Raw genomic sequence first — 17,238 nt, 5'->3', positions numbered from 1 at the left:
ATTTATCAGTTCCTTGAAGATGCACAGCTGCTAGGAAAACTGCTGAGACGATAATAAGGTTTTTGATGTATTTATGTGAGGATTAAGATTTTTTTCTTTTCATCTTGAAGAAATTAATTTTCCTCTAATCAACAATTGTAGCAACCAATAAGCCTCATGAAAATTTGTGTGACCATTAGGTGACAAAGCCCCACATGAAGCCTGTTGTGTTCCTTCTTAAGGTTTTTACTTTTCATTTCTGTCCCACCTGACCCTGATAAACTCATTTTTCCACTATACTCTTAGCACAAAACAAATTATAGTTCTTTCTCTCTTCCCCCTTTTAAAGTGTGCCAAGTTTTGCCATTAATCGTATCTTATTATTTACTCAGAAAGTTACCAAAGACTGGGATTTGTCATGGTGTCAATATTTACCTAAAATACCAATTTTAGCGTCCGTATTGTACTACAATTGACCTTGGTTGTATGCAATGTGTAAGTTGATAGAGAGAAGGTAAATTACAAATATGTCATCTCTGAATTATGAGAGAAAATGGAGAGACATTTGTAATTTGAAGGCATCCAGGAGAAAAGAAAACTTTAAAAGTATAAATAAGAACTCTGCCAGCAAAGGAACACTCAAAATGGTATTGCCTTGTGTTTTATAATTGTCCAGATAACTTGGGACAATAACTCACTCCTAAAATCCCCTCACACGTAGTTCCTGTCGATTTGGTCAAGGTCTACTACTTTCAGCTTAGTTTATGAACAAATTTTGGAGAGAAACGCATGTGCCCTTGGGGACTACTTTACATACCATGGGTGAAACTTCCAGGCATTCCTGCACAGGAGTGCTGAGAACAACTTGTCCTTTGGATAACCCTTCAAAACGATTCACTTGAGCAGTGCTCTCGTTATATTTTAAACGAAATCAGTTATATTTTTAACAAAAGCTATTGAGGGGGGGTCCCTAAAGGCTGCCTGGGAACACAGACCCGCAATGGCGCCCTGGGCTCTGAGGGGGCGAGGGGGCGTGGCCAGTGCAGGGTGTGTCCGGGGGGGACGGGGCTATGACTGGTGTGGGGGCGTGGCCAGGAGCGGGTGTGTCCGAGGGCGTGACCACGGCTGGGTGTGCCGGGGGCGTGGCCACGGCTGGGTGTGTCTGTGGGCGGGGCCGTGTCCCGCGCGCGGCTGTGCCGGTGCGGCGCGCGCGGCCCCGCCCCGCCGTGACCTCAGCGCGCGCGCCCCACGTGACGCAGGTGCGGCCCCCGCCCCGCCGCTCCCGGCGATCCCTCCCTGCCCTCCCCTCCCTCCCCTCCCTTCCCTGCCCTGCCCTCCCTGCCCTTCTCTCCGCGGATGCGCCGGACCCTCCCCGCCCCCGCAGGTCTGTCCGCGCCGGTGAGGGGCGGGGGGCGGCGGGGCCAGGCCGGGCCCGGCCGCGCAGGTCCCCGGGGCCGCTCGCCGTGCGGCTGAGGGGCGGTCGCGCCGCGGGCCGGGCGCCGGGGCGCTGGGCGAGCGGGGACGGCCCCTCCTGGCCCGGGCCCCGGTGGTGCCTCGGCCCCGCCGCACCGGGAGCGCTCCGACAGCCCCGCGGGCTGCGGGCCCCGGTGGCGGCCGCGGTGACCGGGACACCGGGGAAGGACGTGTCCTTGCGGTACGGGGAGGGGCAGGAGAGCAAACCCGACCCCTCACAGATACTGCCCCCTGCTCTTTTACAACGCGTTGGTAGCCTGGAGTACCACGGTGATGTTGTCCCTTTGGTGCCGCGGTCGTGTCATCCCCTTGGTACCCCGGTGATGTTACCGCTGTGGCACTGCGGTGATGTTGTCCCTTTGGTACCCGCTGAAGGCGTTTTTTTCGAGGGGACAGTAATAAATCCGTTGTTTTCATGGCACTGAGATACCTCCGTTGCCCGAGGTTTACCGTGTGTGCCTTGTGGCGAACGTGCGGCTTGAAAATTTCCTCCAGGCCAAAGTTCTGGATGGAGAATTGTGATTCTCTGTACAGCATGGTACATCTGTGCTGTGGGGAGAAGAAACATTGAGCACGTGGAGGTTTATATCCCTGAAGTAGCTTTGTTTAATAAGGATGTTCTATGCATCGCTAGTTTAAATTATCTATGACAGACTTTCGGAGAAACTTTATTATCTTCATGCATTTTTTTCGCTGTCAGCCTTGTTTTATTAGAATTTTTCAATCTTAAAAAGTGCTTTAGGAGTGAGTTGTATGCAGAATACAGAGAAAATGACCATGATAGTGGATGAAGGAGTGCTTTTGTGAAATATGGGCCAGGCTTATTAATGACCACTTCTGCAGAGCGTAAAGATCATTTGTTAACATTGGCAGCAGGGCTTCCTGTGCATTAAGAAACACGGTAAGGGCACTGGCAATGGCAATACCAGGAGGATAATGATTCATATGTGGAACATATTTATATTTAAAGTGATTTTGTAAAAAGCTGGATAAAGGCTTTGTAATCAGAAGTGCCTTGCTGTTTTCTGCATGCTTCTATTGCCCTCTAGAAACCTGGGTAGAATAATTCACAAGACTGCCCATGACATTAGGTCACTTCTAGAGCTGGAAGTGCCAAGGTGACTCCCTGCTTGGGATGGAACAGCTGCAGAAATTTTCAGCTGCTCAGGGCTTTCATTTAATTCCACCATTTTGAGGGTGCTTTGGTGCATTAAATATCAGGTTGTTCTTTTGGTTCGCTGCTTCTTTCTTATTTTTGACCTCTGGTAGGGATTTAATTAATACCATCCCTTAGGTTGCCCTTGGCTCAGCTTGATTCCGTGCCAATCACTGTTTCCATTTCAGGGCTGGTTTAGGAAGCATAGTGGAGTGGAACAGGTCTAACTACTTCCGACTTCTGCCTGCTGTCCTGTGTGCAGGTTTTTGACTGACAGCCTCAAGGCTGAGTGGGCTGGAATGGTCTATGATCACGCTGGTGGTCTCTGGTTTGTTTAGCTGCTGACAGCTGACATCTGTGCTGAAAAGCAGTGTGTGCAAAAGGAAGAACTAGGAAGAAATCAGATTTTTTGAGTCATATTAGTCTGTAGTGAAATCTGACTGGAATTAAGCGAATGGTGATTCTGTCCATTTCTGTTTCCTACATGCATAAAAACGGGTGCATTACTTTTTCATGAGATAGGAATAATGTCTGTGGTAACAGTTCTCCTCACCTGTGATCTTTATATCTTCACAGGAATGACCATAGCTCTTACAGATTGCATATTCAGTAGGTAGAGTTTGAAGCATGGTTCTGACCCCATTTTGAAATTTAAATGGAACTGGAAGTGACTGGTGCCACTTACAAGCTCTTTGTTTCTGTTATATATTATGTCATTTGCATCCATTTTCAAATCTCCCTGACAAGTTGTTGCTATGTGTTCTTTACTAAATGCTAGAAAAAAGAGCTGCACATTCTTCAAACAGACATATTATGAAGAATGTGAAATTACCCCTACTTAAGAAGCTTGCCACTGTAGTATGATAAACTGAGAGAAGTGTTTCTCTCATTGTCTTATCTCCCAGATCTTTGCAGAGCCATTTTGAATGAGGGTAGGTAACCCTGTAGGAATGAGTGTCCACCCCTGAGGTATCTGTGCAAGAGTTTGGTGGCAGAGGGTGAGATTTGCATGCAGTAAGATAGGTGGAATAATAATTTCTCTCATGAAGTTGTAAGTGCCATGGTGACATCTCTGTTCTCACTGTTACAACATTTTGAAATCTTACCAGGTTTTGCAAAATGACATCATGCATACACAGGGTTACATCTTGAAGAGAATTATGTATGCAGGCAGTGTATTAGCTCTGTCAGTGCTCTTGCAGTCACTCTGAGCTTTTGCAGGACTTAATCTACTTTCAAAATGGTGCTGGTAGTGTTTCTGTTCCTACAGTTGCCTCAGAGACCAGATCAGAAACAGGGTGTTGACACAGGAGGAAACTGGTGTCGTAGTAAGCTTTCAATCTGTGAAATGGGACATGACAAGTGAATATTGGTAGATAGGAAATAATGCTGATGTATGGGGATTTAGCAAATCAGTATCCTAACTGTTGCCATTTTGCTGCAAATGCCAAATGGAGAGAGAAGAGTGTGTGGTTTTGAGGGGTTCATGGGATTAAAGGAGGATGCTGCCTTGGGAGGGTACTTTCCATGTGTCGGGCACCAAGGAGAAGGTGGACAAGTGCTTGTTTGGAACATTCCGTAAGTGGATGATGGCAGCTGGTGTTAGGAACTACATGTCAGATCTGCTACTGGGTGAGAGTGAAAAGGCTGCAGAAGTCTTGAAAGTGGAAACAAGGGAATTTGGTGTGTCAAAGGAGAAGAGTTCCCTGCTGGGATGATACAGTTCAAGGCAGCAACCAGGAAAGGTCACGAGCACTTAAAATAGATGCGGAGTTAAAAATGTAATGCCACAGAAGAACAAGGAGTAATATTGTTTTATTTAGTAAGAGCCCTTTTGCTTTTTTTCTAAAGATCAATATGAACTTTTAAATCGGAGGGTGAAAAATGCAGCTCTTCCCATCCCTTAGAAGTTTAGGAGTTTTATAACCATATATTTTGTTTTTTTGAAGCGAGGGGGTGAGATGAAAAACTGTGAGAAAATAATTTAATGGGATTTATATACTGAAAATGTTTACACAAAATTTTTAAGGTATCTATTACTTTTTGAATTAGAGATAAAGAAAACTTAATATGTAATGGGGAACATTAAAATGTATTCTATGACTCAAAATGACAGTGTTGTTTTTAAAACACTTTGAAGTTCACTTGGCAGCTCAGTACCTTTGTTTCTTTTTAGCAACTGTTCAACTAGTCACACCACCACCAAAAAACATTGTATTTTACCTTGTGACCATATAAATTATTTCTCTCAGTAGACAACAAAACAAATGAGAGACACCTTGGAGTTAAATCTGAATTTTACTTCCTCTTAAGTAACCCTCTCTATTCTTGTATATTCCAAATACTTTTACAGTGAAAATGAAACTAATAGTTTCTTTTCACATTATTGCTATTACTTTGCAGTTGTAGCAACTTCAGCATTAAGACTGTTCTATTTTGGGACTAGTGCAAGCTGCATTTGTTCGTGTTATTTTGAAGGTGAGCTCTGATTCCCTTTGCTAGCACTGGAGCTGATCGTGTTCAGCATTCCCAAGATTCAACCTTTATTGTTTTTCCCTTTGTGTTCAAAACTGCAGGGAATCTTCTCTCCTTGTTTCAAAGCTGGTAAGAGTTCACTTGGAAGAACAAGATAAATGTTGCTAGATAGGAGAACAAATTAACCTGAACCTTTTCTTAGTGTAACACTGTTTGATTGAAGGCTAATGTCAAAATTAACACCTAACTAATGTTTCTAATTATTTTGTCAGCTCCATTACTCATGGCATAAATTTGAGGTAGCAGCTTTTTGTAACCACAGTGCCCGTGTTTGATGCTGTTGGTTGAACCTACCCCAGCTTGACTTGGTAAAAGGTTGCAGCTTTCTAAACAGAGAGACAGCAGTCGGGGTTGCCCAGATCTCCAGAAAAGTCAATGATTAGCAGACTCATTTGTTCCCAGGGAACCAGGGCTCAGGGCATGCAGTACAAGGGGTGATAGCTTCAGGGGAATGTTATGAGTTACAGAAGCTGTGAGAGAGCTGCTGATGTGGGGTTGGCCATCAGCAGCGATTCCACTGCTCTAGGTCTAACCCTGAGGTGAGCTTCATGCCTGAGCTTTGTTGAAGAGCACTGTAGCTATAAACATCAGTTTTCACTGTGGGGCTGAAATGTGTTTGCAATTCATTGTCTCTTTTTCTGATTAAGTTTGGTTTTGTCTTATTAATAGACTTGGATCGTCTGTCTAATAAACAAACATGAGTCATCTGAAGTTGTTTGCAGCTGTGCTGAAGTGTCATGGCACTAAACTTCTGGAAAAGCAGAATATAGCCAGAAGGGCATTTTTACATGGCCAACGGTATCTTTCGTCAGGAACCTCAGAGCCTTTCCTGAGTGGGGGCAATTCAAGTTATGTGGAGGAAATGTACTATGCATGGCTTGAAAACCCTGAAAGTGTACATAAGGTAAGTCTAAAACACACCTTCAAATGATAATATTGGTTCAAGAGTGGTATGGATTTTTTTTTTTTTTACTTTTTAACTTGTTTTTTTATAAAAAGCTCAGGAAAAGGGCTTGTGTGAAATGAAAACTGTGAAATTAATTTCCCGCATATTGATTGTTGTAAGATGTGATATTGCAACTATAAAAGTACAGAGGAGCCATGGGCATGATGAGCTGAGGGGAAAGAACAAGAAGTCCAGACCAGAAATAGTAAGCTGCTCTGAAACTTTGTTCCCCCGTGAAAATGCTGTTCAAGCAGTGTTAAGTAACTAGTTACACCTGGAAGGAGACCCAAGAATAAAATACATTTCATTTCTTGGTTTATTGTAATAAGCTTGTATCATAGAATATGTTATATTTAAATAATGTGTGTTGACATTGGTACTTCCAAACTGTCTGAAGAAGATGAATGTTTAGTTCCCTTTAGGTAGCTGTGGAAGTTGTAACCTTAAAACTGAATCTAAAATTGTCAGAAAAGTCTTCTGAAGTATCTTGAAAAGTATTTTGTTTTGTCTCTCTGCCTCTCTATCCAGGCAACACATGTTTGTTTCCTTTTTTTTTTTTAACTTTAAATCTATTGCCCAAATCCTTTCTCGTGGGCAAAATACATAGACTTATTTTCTAACAAGCTTTGTGCTGACAAGGAAGGCTCTGTTATGGTGATACATGTATAGTAACTTAAAAAACTGATGAGAAGTCTGATATATTCTAAGACAGAAAAGTCATTTTCTAGGGAAGTAATGTGAATTGTGCCCAAAATGTTTACCAAATTGGTTGTCTGTTCCCGTATTCTCGATGCAGGTATATCAAAATGTCACTTAAAAGTTGTTGTTCTAAGTTTGATTATGTATCTACAGCTTGAGGAAGTGATGCACATTGAGGGGGGGGAGGGAATACAAAAAAGGAGACCAAAAAAGGCAGTTCTGGGTGGTTTTTTGGATGTTGTATATGAATTTAGTCCTGTTGAAAGCTGACATATGCAGTGGCAATGCTGAAGACTGACTGTTATTCACATAGCAGGTAGATCCTAGGTCTGTTATGTTATTCCTTAACCTGGAACTGGAGAGAACTTCTCCAGGAGTGTCTCCTTCTCTCATCCCGTCTGACTTGAGACTTCATCCTGTAACTGCCATCTGAAGTTCCAGCCAGTGTGGAACGGACTAGCATGTTGTGGGGCTGTGCTGAACTAATTCCTGAGAAGCCCTCATGATGTGTGGGGGGTGTAGATCCATATGAGCCCTTTTGTACTGAGGACACTGAGGGGATGAACTCAGGCATAAGGAGCGCAGGTGGTGACATCACGGTGACATTGTTTTTATTTTATTTACATTATGTTGGTTAGTGGTGAACTTCTTCCTTTCGGAAGAATGAAATTCCTCGTTCAGACCCTTTGCGACGGAGTGCATTTCGCTGCCGGGAAGCCCGGCAGACCTCTCACGGGGTGAGGAGCTCCCCTCGGGGAGCACACCCCAAGTGCAGAGCCCTGCATCAGCCGGGAGCGGGGCGGCAGCGCTGAGTGCGGGGCCCGCCGCCGCCCGGAGCTGGCCAGGGTGCTGAACTAAGGCCTCGGAGAATTTAGACCCGCTCGTTACTTTGCTGGTGCTCGGGAGTGGGCGGAAATGCTGAAAAGTGCTGCCGAAGGGAGATCCAATTTGTCTGGCGGCTCGGGCACGGTCTGACGATGGATCCTGATGAGGTGATGTGCTTTGTAGTTTGAACAGTGACCGATAAACCAGCAGAAGTGAATTGACAGAGGAATGTAAATGTCCTGGTGGAGTAGGGTGTGGCCTAGGGAGTGGATCCCAGGCAATTCAAGATGCTTTTTTGTCGTGGTTTAACCCCATCTGGCAACTAAGCTCCACGCAGCTGCTCAGTCACCCCACCAGCAGGACTGGGAGAGAATCGGAAGAGTAAAAGTGGGAAAACACATGAGTTGAGATAAAGACAGTTTAATAGGGAAAGCAAAAACCATCCACATGAGCAAAGCAAAGCAAGGAATTCATTCAACACTTCCTGTGGGAAGGCAGGTGCTCAGCCATCCCCAGGACAGCAGGTTTCCATCATGTGTGTAATGGTGACTTAGGAAGACAAATGCCATCACTCTGAACATCCCCCCTTCCTTGTTCTTTCCCCCAGCTTTATATGCTGAGCACAATGTCTTATGGTATGGAATGTCCCTTGGGTCAGTTGGGGTCAGCTGTCCTGGCTGTGTCCCCTCCCAACTCCTTGTGCATCCCCAGCTGGTGGAGTGGAGTGAGGAGCAGAAAAGGCCTTGATGCTTTGTAAGTGCTGCTCAGCAGTAACGAAAACATCTCTATTTTACCAACCCCATTTTCAAATCCAAAACAGGCCCAAAACAGTTATTGTGCAGAAAATTAACTACCCCAGCCCAAACTAGCACAATTATAAAAATGTGTGGATTCTTTTCTAGGTTAACTATGTGTAATATACTTATAACAGTAATGAATCAAAGTAAATTCTCTGTGTCCCTGGTTTATGAAGCTTAAAAGAAAAAGGTTGATGGAAATAATGGATTATAGCTATTCTTGCCTAAATTATTAGGTTTTTCACAGCCTGGGAAAAAAGTGAGGGGGAGAAGAATGTTTCCAATTAATTTTACTTTGTTTCATCAACTTAATTTATTTTTGGTTTCTTGAAATCCGTCTGATTTCATCAACTGAAAACTGTGAGTACCTACCCGAGATTTTTACTGATGGAAATTGTTCAGTTTGGGCTTTTATAAAACAGGTTAAAAATGCTAAGGGTTGAAATCACCCCATTTTCTTAAAAATACAGAAAAATTCATACCATAATTTTATGACTGTAGACAAGTTTTGAATTTGTCCTTCTGCTATGGAAAGGGGTGGAAGTGTTGGAAAATAATGTCGAGACACCATGTGGTGTTGGTTATGGTATTGTTGATAATTTGACTCTCTGCTGGTCACTCATATTTCAATGTTTTATTCAGTATGTCCAGCACAGATTTCTTCTTCTCAGGTAGCCCCTTTTCAGACTCTCCCTGATTAGATGGGGGTTTTTTTGTTTTGGGTGTTTTGTTTGTTTTTTTTGTTTTTTCCCCCTAGGCTTTAAAAATCATACTCTATTAGCTTTTACTTAGAAACTCCAATTAATCAAGGCTCCCCTAATGATTTCCCTCTCAGAAGATTTGACTGGACATTTCTTCCCTCGTATGTTTATTTAAAACTGTTTGAAATATGGCTGTCACATTCCAATGAGCATATTCAGTGTTTCTAAGAATCTCTCTGTTCTATGTATATCATGGTTGTATTTCAAGGAATATGCATGTATATGCATAGGAGCTTTTATTCTTTGTGCAAATCCATTTCTGATGATTACCTACTTTTCCTTGTGTTTTGAATTTCCCATCCTTAGAGTAGCCAAAACAACGATCAGAATAAAATGACGTAGTCTCTGAAAAAAGCATCATTATTTCTCCTTGAAGCTTGGTGTCAGGGCCATAGATCATAAGAGAGAAGCTTGACAAGGCTCAGTTATTGCTATCACAAGATTAATTACAAAACTGCATGGCTGGATATGGAGTACATAATGCCTGCCATGTTATCCTGCATGCAGCCACTCTACTGTGTGTAATCACTTCCTTGGCTTATGTACTAGGAAAAAGTGTGGGGGCTTTGTTTTGTTTTGACTTCATTTTATTTATTTTCTTTTTTAAGTGATGTAGTGATGCTCAGTGTGTGTCTTTTAAGTCCTCACTGCAGTTGATAAATATTGTGATGTCACTAGGAAAAAAACAAACCATCAGGATAACGAATATGTTACTTGTTATTCTAAGTGCAACACTGTTTATTATATGAGAGTAGAATGTTGCCACTGAATCACTTGAATGGTGTTATATTACTTGAAAAAATAATGGTTAACTACAATATAGATTTGCTGACAGAGGGGAAAAAAAAAAAGAATGTATCATCTATCACTATAGTAAGTTTGGCTTTTTGCAGATGTATTTTTCTGTTATAAGTCTCCTCTGCCATTTTCTTGAAGAACTTTATGAATTTAGTTGAGAAGCTGCAGGTTTTCTGTGAGACCAAGCTGGTCTTCTGTCTGTTCAGTCACATGGCAAATGCTGTTACCAAAGACTGACATTGATACACAGGACTTGAAGACTATAATCTGGTATCAATCTTGAAAGACACTATAGAAATTTGTAAAGGCTTTGATGGATGTGTATCTAGAAAAAACTAATTTTCTGTAGCCAAATGATGTATTTTCCCTCCCCTCTGATTAAATGTCAAGCCTGCCCAACAAATCAATAAGTTCAAAAATGTGATAGGAAAAAATAGTATAGGTTCTTTCTGTCCCAGCTGGCTGCATCTTCAGATGTAAACATGTTCTTTGTATTTGTGAGTTTGCATGAAGAAAGGGTCCTGTGCTGATTCTCCTTAAACAAGTCACTTGTTGGGCAAGTCTATTTGAATTTTGTTAGCAACTCTCTAGGCAGAGCACTTGTCTAAAAAAATATTCAGTTCTTTGTGGGACTGTGCTGTGATAACTTTTACATCTAAATGAAAAGGTTTTGACTCAACAAAGGAGTCAAATGCTAATGATGAGGTTCTAATCTACAGGTTCAATGAGTCCCCTCCATAACTTGAACTTGGAAGGTTGGATGATGTTTAGCTCTTCTATTGTTCCCCTCTCATAGTGTTTCTGAACACCTTAAATCTTGAAGAAATTTCAATGTGAAGACTTTTTGTTAATGAAAACGTGATTTTATAAATATTTTCCTGTTGTGCCATGTTTTTACTACATTATTTTGATTCTTTTGTGTGTTCTACAATGAATATATTAAGTAATCTTTTTAAAATAAACTCCCTGGGCTACTTTTTGTCTTTTCTGGCCCTTGGTTCCTTGAAATGTGTTAGTTTGAAGCTCACAGCCAGGGTAAATAACGTGCACTGCACAAAATTAAATTTATATCGGTTCTTCTATTCTAGTCACGAAGATTTTAAAGTTTTGAAATAGCTTTCTTTTTTTTTCTGGAGTTAGCCAGCTGAGGGAAGTGTTTTATGACCTTTCATTAACTTGTATGGTAACTGTAAGCTGGGCACAAGTATTGCTTAGTTGCCTGCTAGTGCAGATTTCCTTCTTGGTTGAGTATAAGCATCTCAGATATTTTATCCCCTATGTCTGTTAGCGTTCATGTATCTAATACCATTCTAATCTGGGACAGTGACCATCTCATTAGAATGGAAACAATTCAGGAAAACAAGATTTGGGCATATGTGAGTGAAGTAGCTTGTGTAAAAGCGTAGATGGAAATGAAAGGATCTTTTGCTTGTTGTGATTCAGCTTCTGAAATAAGTACCCTTCCAAAGTTATGACTTGGACCTGGAACCAGGTCCATAATTTCTTTCATAGTAAGGTGACCTAAGCTGGTGAGGAAGGGATCTTACAACAAAAGCCTCACTCAAAAAGACTTTAATTGCTTTTAAACAGTTTCTTCAAGAAAAACCCTTAGGAACTGATTCTGATATAGTGTATTCAGTTATGAATTATAGAATTCATAAATTCTATAAGTATCATTAAAGAAATGGATTAATTTCATTTATTAAAGTTCTTTGTTTTGTAGGCTCTTTACCAGCCACATAATATCATACCCATTCCTGGTTGCCTGAATAAATAGCAGAGTTAAAAAAAAGAGCTGTATGAATGGATAATGGATGAAGGTGTTTTGCACTCATATGTGCTGGAGAGTTTTCCACTGAGCAAGCTCAGTGTAAGAAATGGGAGGAAAGGGGCTCTGTGTAGATAAAACACACAGTTTATACTGAGATTTGGCCATGTCAGTGCTCTCTTTTTGCTGGTAATTTGTGGTACTTAACACTGTAATGGGGTGCATTTGCACCTTGAAGGACCTGCTTTTGGTTGAGACTTCTGTTTGAGGTAACAAATTTTCCTTCTTCCTCTCTGTACACATGTCCAGTCCTGGGATTTGTTCTTCCGAAACGCTAATGTTGGCCAAGCACCTGATCCCCATCTGCCCGCGCAGCTGGAAAGGAAAGCATCATTTCTGCAGAGCCACGGCCTGGCCCAGACACCCGGTAAAGCTGAAAAGCTTGTTGAAGATCACCTTGCTGTGCAGTCTTTGATCAGAGCATACCAAGTAAGTGTTCTCTGGGGGGAGGTGTGGGAGGGCCTCTACTTTGCAAACAATATTTTTCTTCCTTTTTATGTTCTTGTTTGTCTTCTGGGCCTAACTATTGTCTTTCTTCTGATCCAAAATATCTTGAACTAGACAGCTTTTTATTTCCTGCACAGTGTTTAAACACAGAAGTGCTGGTTTAGCAAACTCATTATCCATATTACCTGCAGACCTGTTGTTGGTCATCTGATTTAGCCTGGAAGCACTTTATGGAGAGAGCTGTTAGTGAAAGGGAACATGAATCTCTTGGGTTTTGTCCCTTTACAAGGAGCAGGAGCCAAACAAGTCGAAGCTTAGCCTTTGCTATTCTTTTGGCTCCCTGGACTGTATTAAGATTTTTTGTGTGTGTGTCTGATTCAGTAAGTTGCTTGACCAAACTGGAAAGCCACATTATCTGAAATAACTGTGCTTCATGTGAAGGGAGTTCTCTTGTATGTACTGGTACTAGTGAATCTCCAGATGTGTGCAGTGAAATAAGAACACTCCCCTCTCTTCAACAGCAAACTTTTCCATGATCCAAGTCTTCACCTCTGGGAAAGTTTGTATTACAGCTCTAAATGTTACTTTTTGTAAGAAAGGATGAAATGTACTTTCCTTCTCTTACATTTAGGGTGAATTTTGAGATTCCTGATTTGAGCAGGATTATAGATAAAAAGAGAGAGGAGAAATGATGAATTAACTAGAAGCTGAATTTTGGAAGGCTGACAGAGTTTGGGTCAGCTTTGATAGATTTCTTTTAGAGAGCTGTTCATCAAAGCTGACTTTGTTTCACACTCAAATTTTTAACCCTTTTATGACATTAAGAAATTGGACCTAATATAATTACTTTTCCTCTAAATGAAGGAGGATTTTGGAAATAATACAGTGGTTTTGGTTACATGTTTTCTAAATGTAAAACAAATTTAAATATTTTCATTTAGACTTCTATTTAGTATTTTAATTTCAATAAAAGGCTTAAAACCAGTGTGAAATAAAACGAAAAACCCCAACCCCAAAAACCAGATCTGTGTTGAGCAAAATGTTCCTATTTGATTTTTATTTTTAAATAAGTATGTAACTTCCCAAGAAGTTTTCTACAGTTTGACTTGAGCAGGTCTGTTCTGCCCTGCCTTAAGAATTTTAACTCCTGTCTGATGTCATCAGAGAACAGAAGAGGAACTTGTTGAAAACCTTTTTCTGTACACATCGCATTGTCACCTTTGAGTTGGAAACGTGCTGTAAAGGGTATAAATGCTTGTGAATGTAAAGAATATATGAAATTTGCTTAGAAAGAGGTGTATAGAAAACAACCACTTTTGCTTGCAGTAAAAAATTGGTGAAGAATTAGAGAAAATTAGAGAATGTGAGGCCGCTTTGACATGATGTACTTGAAAATAGTTCAGGGATTGCCATTTTGTTCCCTGTATTTGAAAGAGTGTGCTGCCCAAGTCAAGAGATGGAACAGAAATGTCTGTGTAAGTGGCAGGCACCTATGTGTCTGCAGCAAACAATCAAAGAGGATTGCCTAAGGCAACTGTCTGTTTTTTAAAAGGTATTTAATACCCTCTCAATTCAGTGTTGAAGGGGCATAATAATTTGTGACCTTCCTTTGCCTGATAATGAAGTGAAATGGAGAAGGATACAGGATTTTCATTTCTCAAACCTGTCAGTGTTTTATGGTTTTTGTGGCAAACTGCTTTGTGGTCTGCTGAACTGGACTTCTGAAAAGGCAGTTAATCTATTGCTTCTTCTAATGTAGAGCACTGAACACACTGAAACAAGGATTTCCAGTGAAATGTGTGTGCTTAACAAAAACATGTCTAGAAAAATTGATTTCTTGAGTCTTCTTTTATTTTGGGGTGGGGTTTTTTGTTTTGGTTTGGCTTTTATTGATTGTTTGTTTGTTTTCTTTACATCTTAGTCTAGAAGTCTTGATTTTAAGGTCTGGTTTCAGGTAGTCTGTACTTGCATTTAGTCCAAGTTATGGCAATTGATGAAAATTTTTTATGCATGTATTTCCACAAGGTTGATCTCCAATTTTTGCAGATGTTACTATTCCCTGTAGCCAGTGAAAGTAGTAGAAGTTATTAAGAATAGCTTGATATTGAGGAAAATATTGTCATTTAGTTAAATGCTCCTGAAGTGTAATATGGGACATAATTTTACTGATTTGCTCTTCTGGGTTTTGGCATTTTTGCTGGTCTTCTTCCTCTTCCTATTAATAGTATAGAGCAGATGTAACTTAAGGAGGTGAATTCTTTCCCGTTGACGATGCTTGAGACAGAATTGTTTGCTTAGTTCCAGTCAGATAGACTTAGTGCTGCTGTAAACAGTCAGATGGCACAGATGATGCTGTGGGCATCATTTGGCCTGTCAGGGTTTTATTACTGGTGATTCATGAGATGCAAAGAATTGCAGAAGTCGGGCTGAGTTTACAGGGCTGGTGGTTCTAAAAAAGATGCTGCATTTCTGGGTTTTTTACAACTGGAAACCATTTTGTTATGAACTCTCCTGCAAATATAGAATACTTGGACCAATCATACTCTATTACTGTGTGATGCACTTCACTGTTAATAATACAGTTTATAATTTCTGGGTTTTTTAAGGGACAATTAGGATACTCATAGCGTGAATGAAATTCTACCTAAGTGATCTTAATTCGTCATTAAAAAGAAAAATTTTAAGGAGAAAACATTCATATATTCATCTCTACAAAGCTTTTCATGAGTTAATTTGGCATATGAGAGTCACACATAAGAGACATATTAAAAATTGTTTTATATTTGTGGCTCTATTGGATCAAAATTTCTTGTGTGGCAATGTTATATGATAATGTAAGGCACTAGTTTATAGCAACTTGTGGCATGCATTGACACCAGTTATACTTATAACTGAAAGATGGCTAAATTCCCCACTCAATTTGTGTTCTTTTGTGTCTCGAATGTCAATTTTTATTACAGATCAAATTTCCAAAATTTCACAATTGAAAATGGATGCTATCTGATGCTATTTGATGCAGAGCAGAGCTCAGGAAGAGCAATCCTTTCACTACCAATATAAACTACTTCAGCACCTATCAGTGTTTTAGGTCAGCAGTGCTGTGTTTTAGTATTCTGCAGGTTCAGAAAGGAAGATTCAAGCAGAAATACAAAATTACTGGATTGGCAAATGATAAGACCTATAGACTAGTCATAGTTCCTTAATTTTAATCAGAAATTGAGAGTAATCTTTAGTAGCTTTCTTCACTTAAACTTCAGTGTAATCCCAGTTGAATTGTGTGTCAGATAAAATAAATGTTATGTTCTAATGTGTATTGATTAATTTTTAATACAGGTAGTATATGTAGCCAGTGATATAATGCCTTTTTTTTGTTCTTATGAGAAAATTTGGGAAATATGTGACCCTCTCATCACATTAGTGGTGTTTGCTTATTTGACTTAATGGCTGAGATATACACTGTGGAGAGATATCAGTGAATTTTTCCCTTTGTCTGACTTTTGTTAGTGTGATTTCATTTTTCTCTTGCTTTCCTCCATTTTCAGATCCGTGGTCACCATGTGGCTCAGCTAGATCCCCTTGGAATTCTGGATGCAGACCTGGATTCGTTTGTTCCATCTGACCTAATTACTACAATCGATAAGCTCGGTGTGTATGTCTGGCTACCTTCTTACTTGCACTGGTCATTTTGCTCTTGTGTCTCACTGGGCTGAGGTGATGAAATAAGACATTTCACAGAACCATAGAAAGGACTGGGTTGGAAGGGGCCTTAAAGATCATCTAGTTCCAACCCCACTCCATGGGCAGGGATGCCACATTTCAAGGAACCTTCCTCCTTTTCTGCTTGCTGGTATCATGAAATAGTGCCTTTGAGTATCTGTAAGGGGGCTAAAATTTCAGGACTATGGAATTTCTACTCTTGAGATCACAGGTGAGGTTCCTGTGAACTCTTCTTCTGATGAATGATGATTATAAGCACTCTATAAAACCCCTAAATCTTGTATTTTTGAACCACACCAGAAATTAATACTAATCAATACATTAGGCCAAGACTCTGGTAATCTAAATTACTCTTACACCATTATGTTTGATATGTGTTTGAACTGGGGACATCTGAAGGCTAGTCAATAGGGAAAACAAGCAATAAATAAAACACTGGACAAAGGGACTTAGGGAAAATTTCATACCTGATTTGGATTCTAGTGTCTGATACTTATTCTTTCTGTATATCTTGAAGAAGTCTGTTTGAAGTTATCAGAAGAAGAGATGGAAAGCATAAAATTCTTTGCTTGTGGGTATAATCCAATGGTGATCACTTCAGTTTACTGCTGGAAGAGTGTGGTGCACAAGGTCTGCCTTTGTTAAGGTAGTTCTGGTCGCTCGGAGGGCAGGTCTCAGAAATTGCACTGATCAATTGCTTTGCCTCTCTCTGCTTGAATAAAAAAACACCTGATTGATTTTTCTCTACTCTTCAATCTACCTGGTTTGTTTAAAATGTGGTTTTCTACTTGATGAAGACACTGAATCAATTTTTCTTTGATGTGTTGGGAAGCTTTTTGGACCAGCCATAAAATGTAGTGCAAGCAGTAGATAAAGCACATTCTTCTTAATTTTACTGTAAGCTCATCTACTACCTCGTTGCTGCTGTGTTTTCTATTTCTGGTGGTAGGGAAAGAAGCAGTTCTGATCACAAAGAGGCAGTAGAGTGCCTAAGACTGTAAACTGAGAGGTGCTTACACAAATTGTGCATTCTCTCTGAAGTTTGTCACTTTTAATTAAAAGAAAGTACCTACTAGAAAATACATTAGACATGTGGTGAGTGAATATAGTTTGGAGCATGGGTCAGAGCCAGCACATCAGTGCACATTTCTTTGGAATGTACAGATAGTTTAGTACAGTGTTGTGACTGGTCAGAAGGCGTCACACTGAAGCCCTTGTGCCCATAGGAAAAATATGTGAGACCTCTGAATGAGAGACTGAAGTAATTTCAGTTTGTG

At 40.5% G+C, this 17,238-nt stretch overlaps 1 protein-coding gene across 4 annotated transcripts in view; it reads left to right on the top strand.

Moving 5' to 3' along the window:
• The first annotated feature begins 1,167 nt into the window (after window positions 1-1,167).
• Window positions 1,168-17,238, top strand: part of OGDHL (oxoglutarate dehydrogenase like) — a 54,532-nt gene continuing 38,461 nt past the window's right edge. Inside the window, exons 1-4 of one of the 4 annotated variants that reach the window (XM_032694754.1) lie at window positions 1,168-1,238; window positions 5,813-6,047; window positions 12,047-12,226; window positions 15,787-15,889. In XM_032694754.1, the coding sequence (XP_032550645.1) occupies window positions 5,841-6,047; window positions 12,047-12,226; window positions 15,787-15,889 (490 nt within the window). In that variant the 5' untranslated portion in view covers window positions 1,168-1,238; window positions 5,813-5,840. Of the gene's footprint in view, window positions 1,364-1,609; window positions 1,634-5,550; window positions 5,683-5,812; window positions 6,048-12,046; window positions 12,227-15,786; window positions 15,890-17,238 lie in introns of those variants that run through there. The other 3 variants (XM_032694752.1, XM_032694755.1, XM_032694753.1) reach the window with 3 other exon arrangements.

The sequence above is a fragment of the Chiroxiphia lanceolata genome, chromosome 8 (assembly GCF_009829145.1).
Source record: "Chiroxiphia lanceolata isolate bChiLan1 chromosome 8, bChiLan1.pri, whole genome shotgun sequence".
Lineage (NCBI taxonomy): Eukaryota > Metazoa > Chordata > Aves > Passeriformes > Pipridae > Chiroxiphia > Chiroxiphia lanceolata.
The sequence above is the reverse complement of the archived record's forward strand: the minus strand, read 5'-3'. Positions and strand labels throughout refer to the sequence as shown.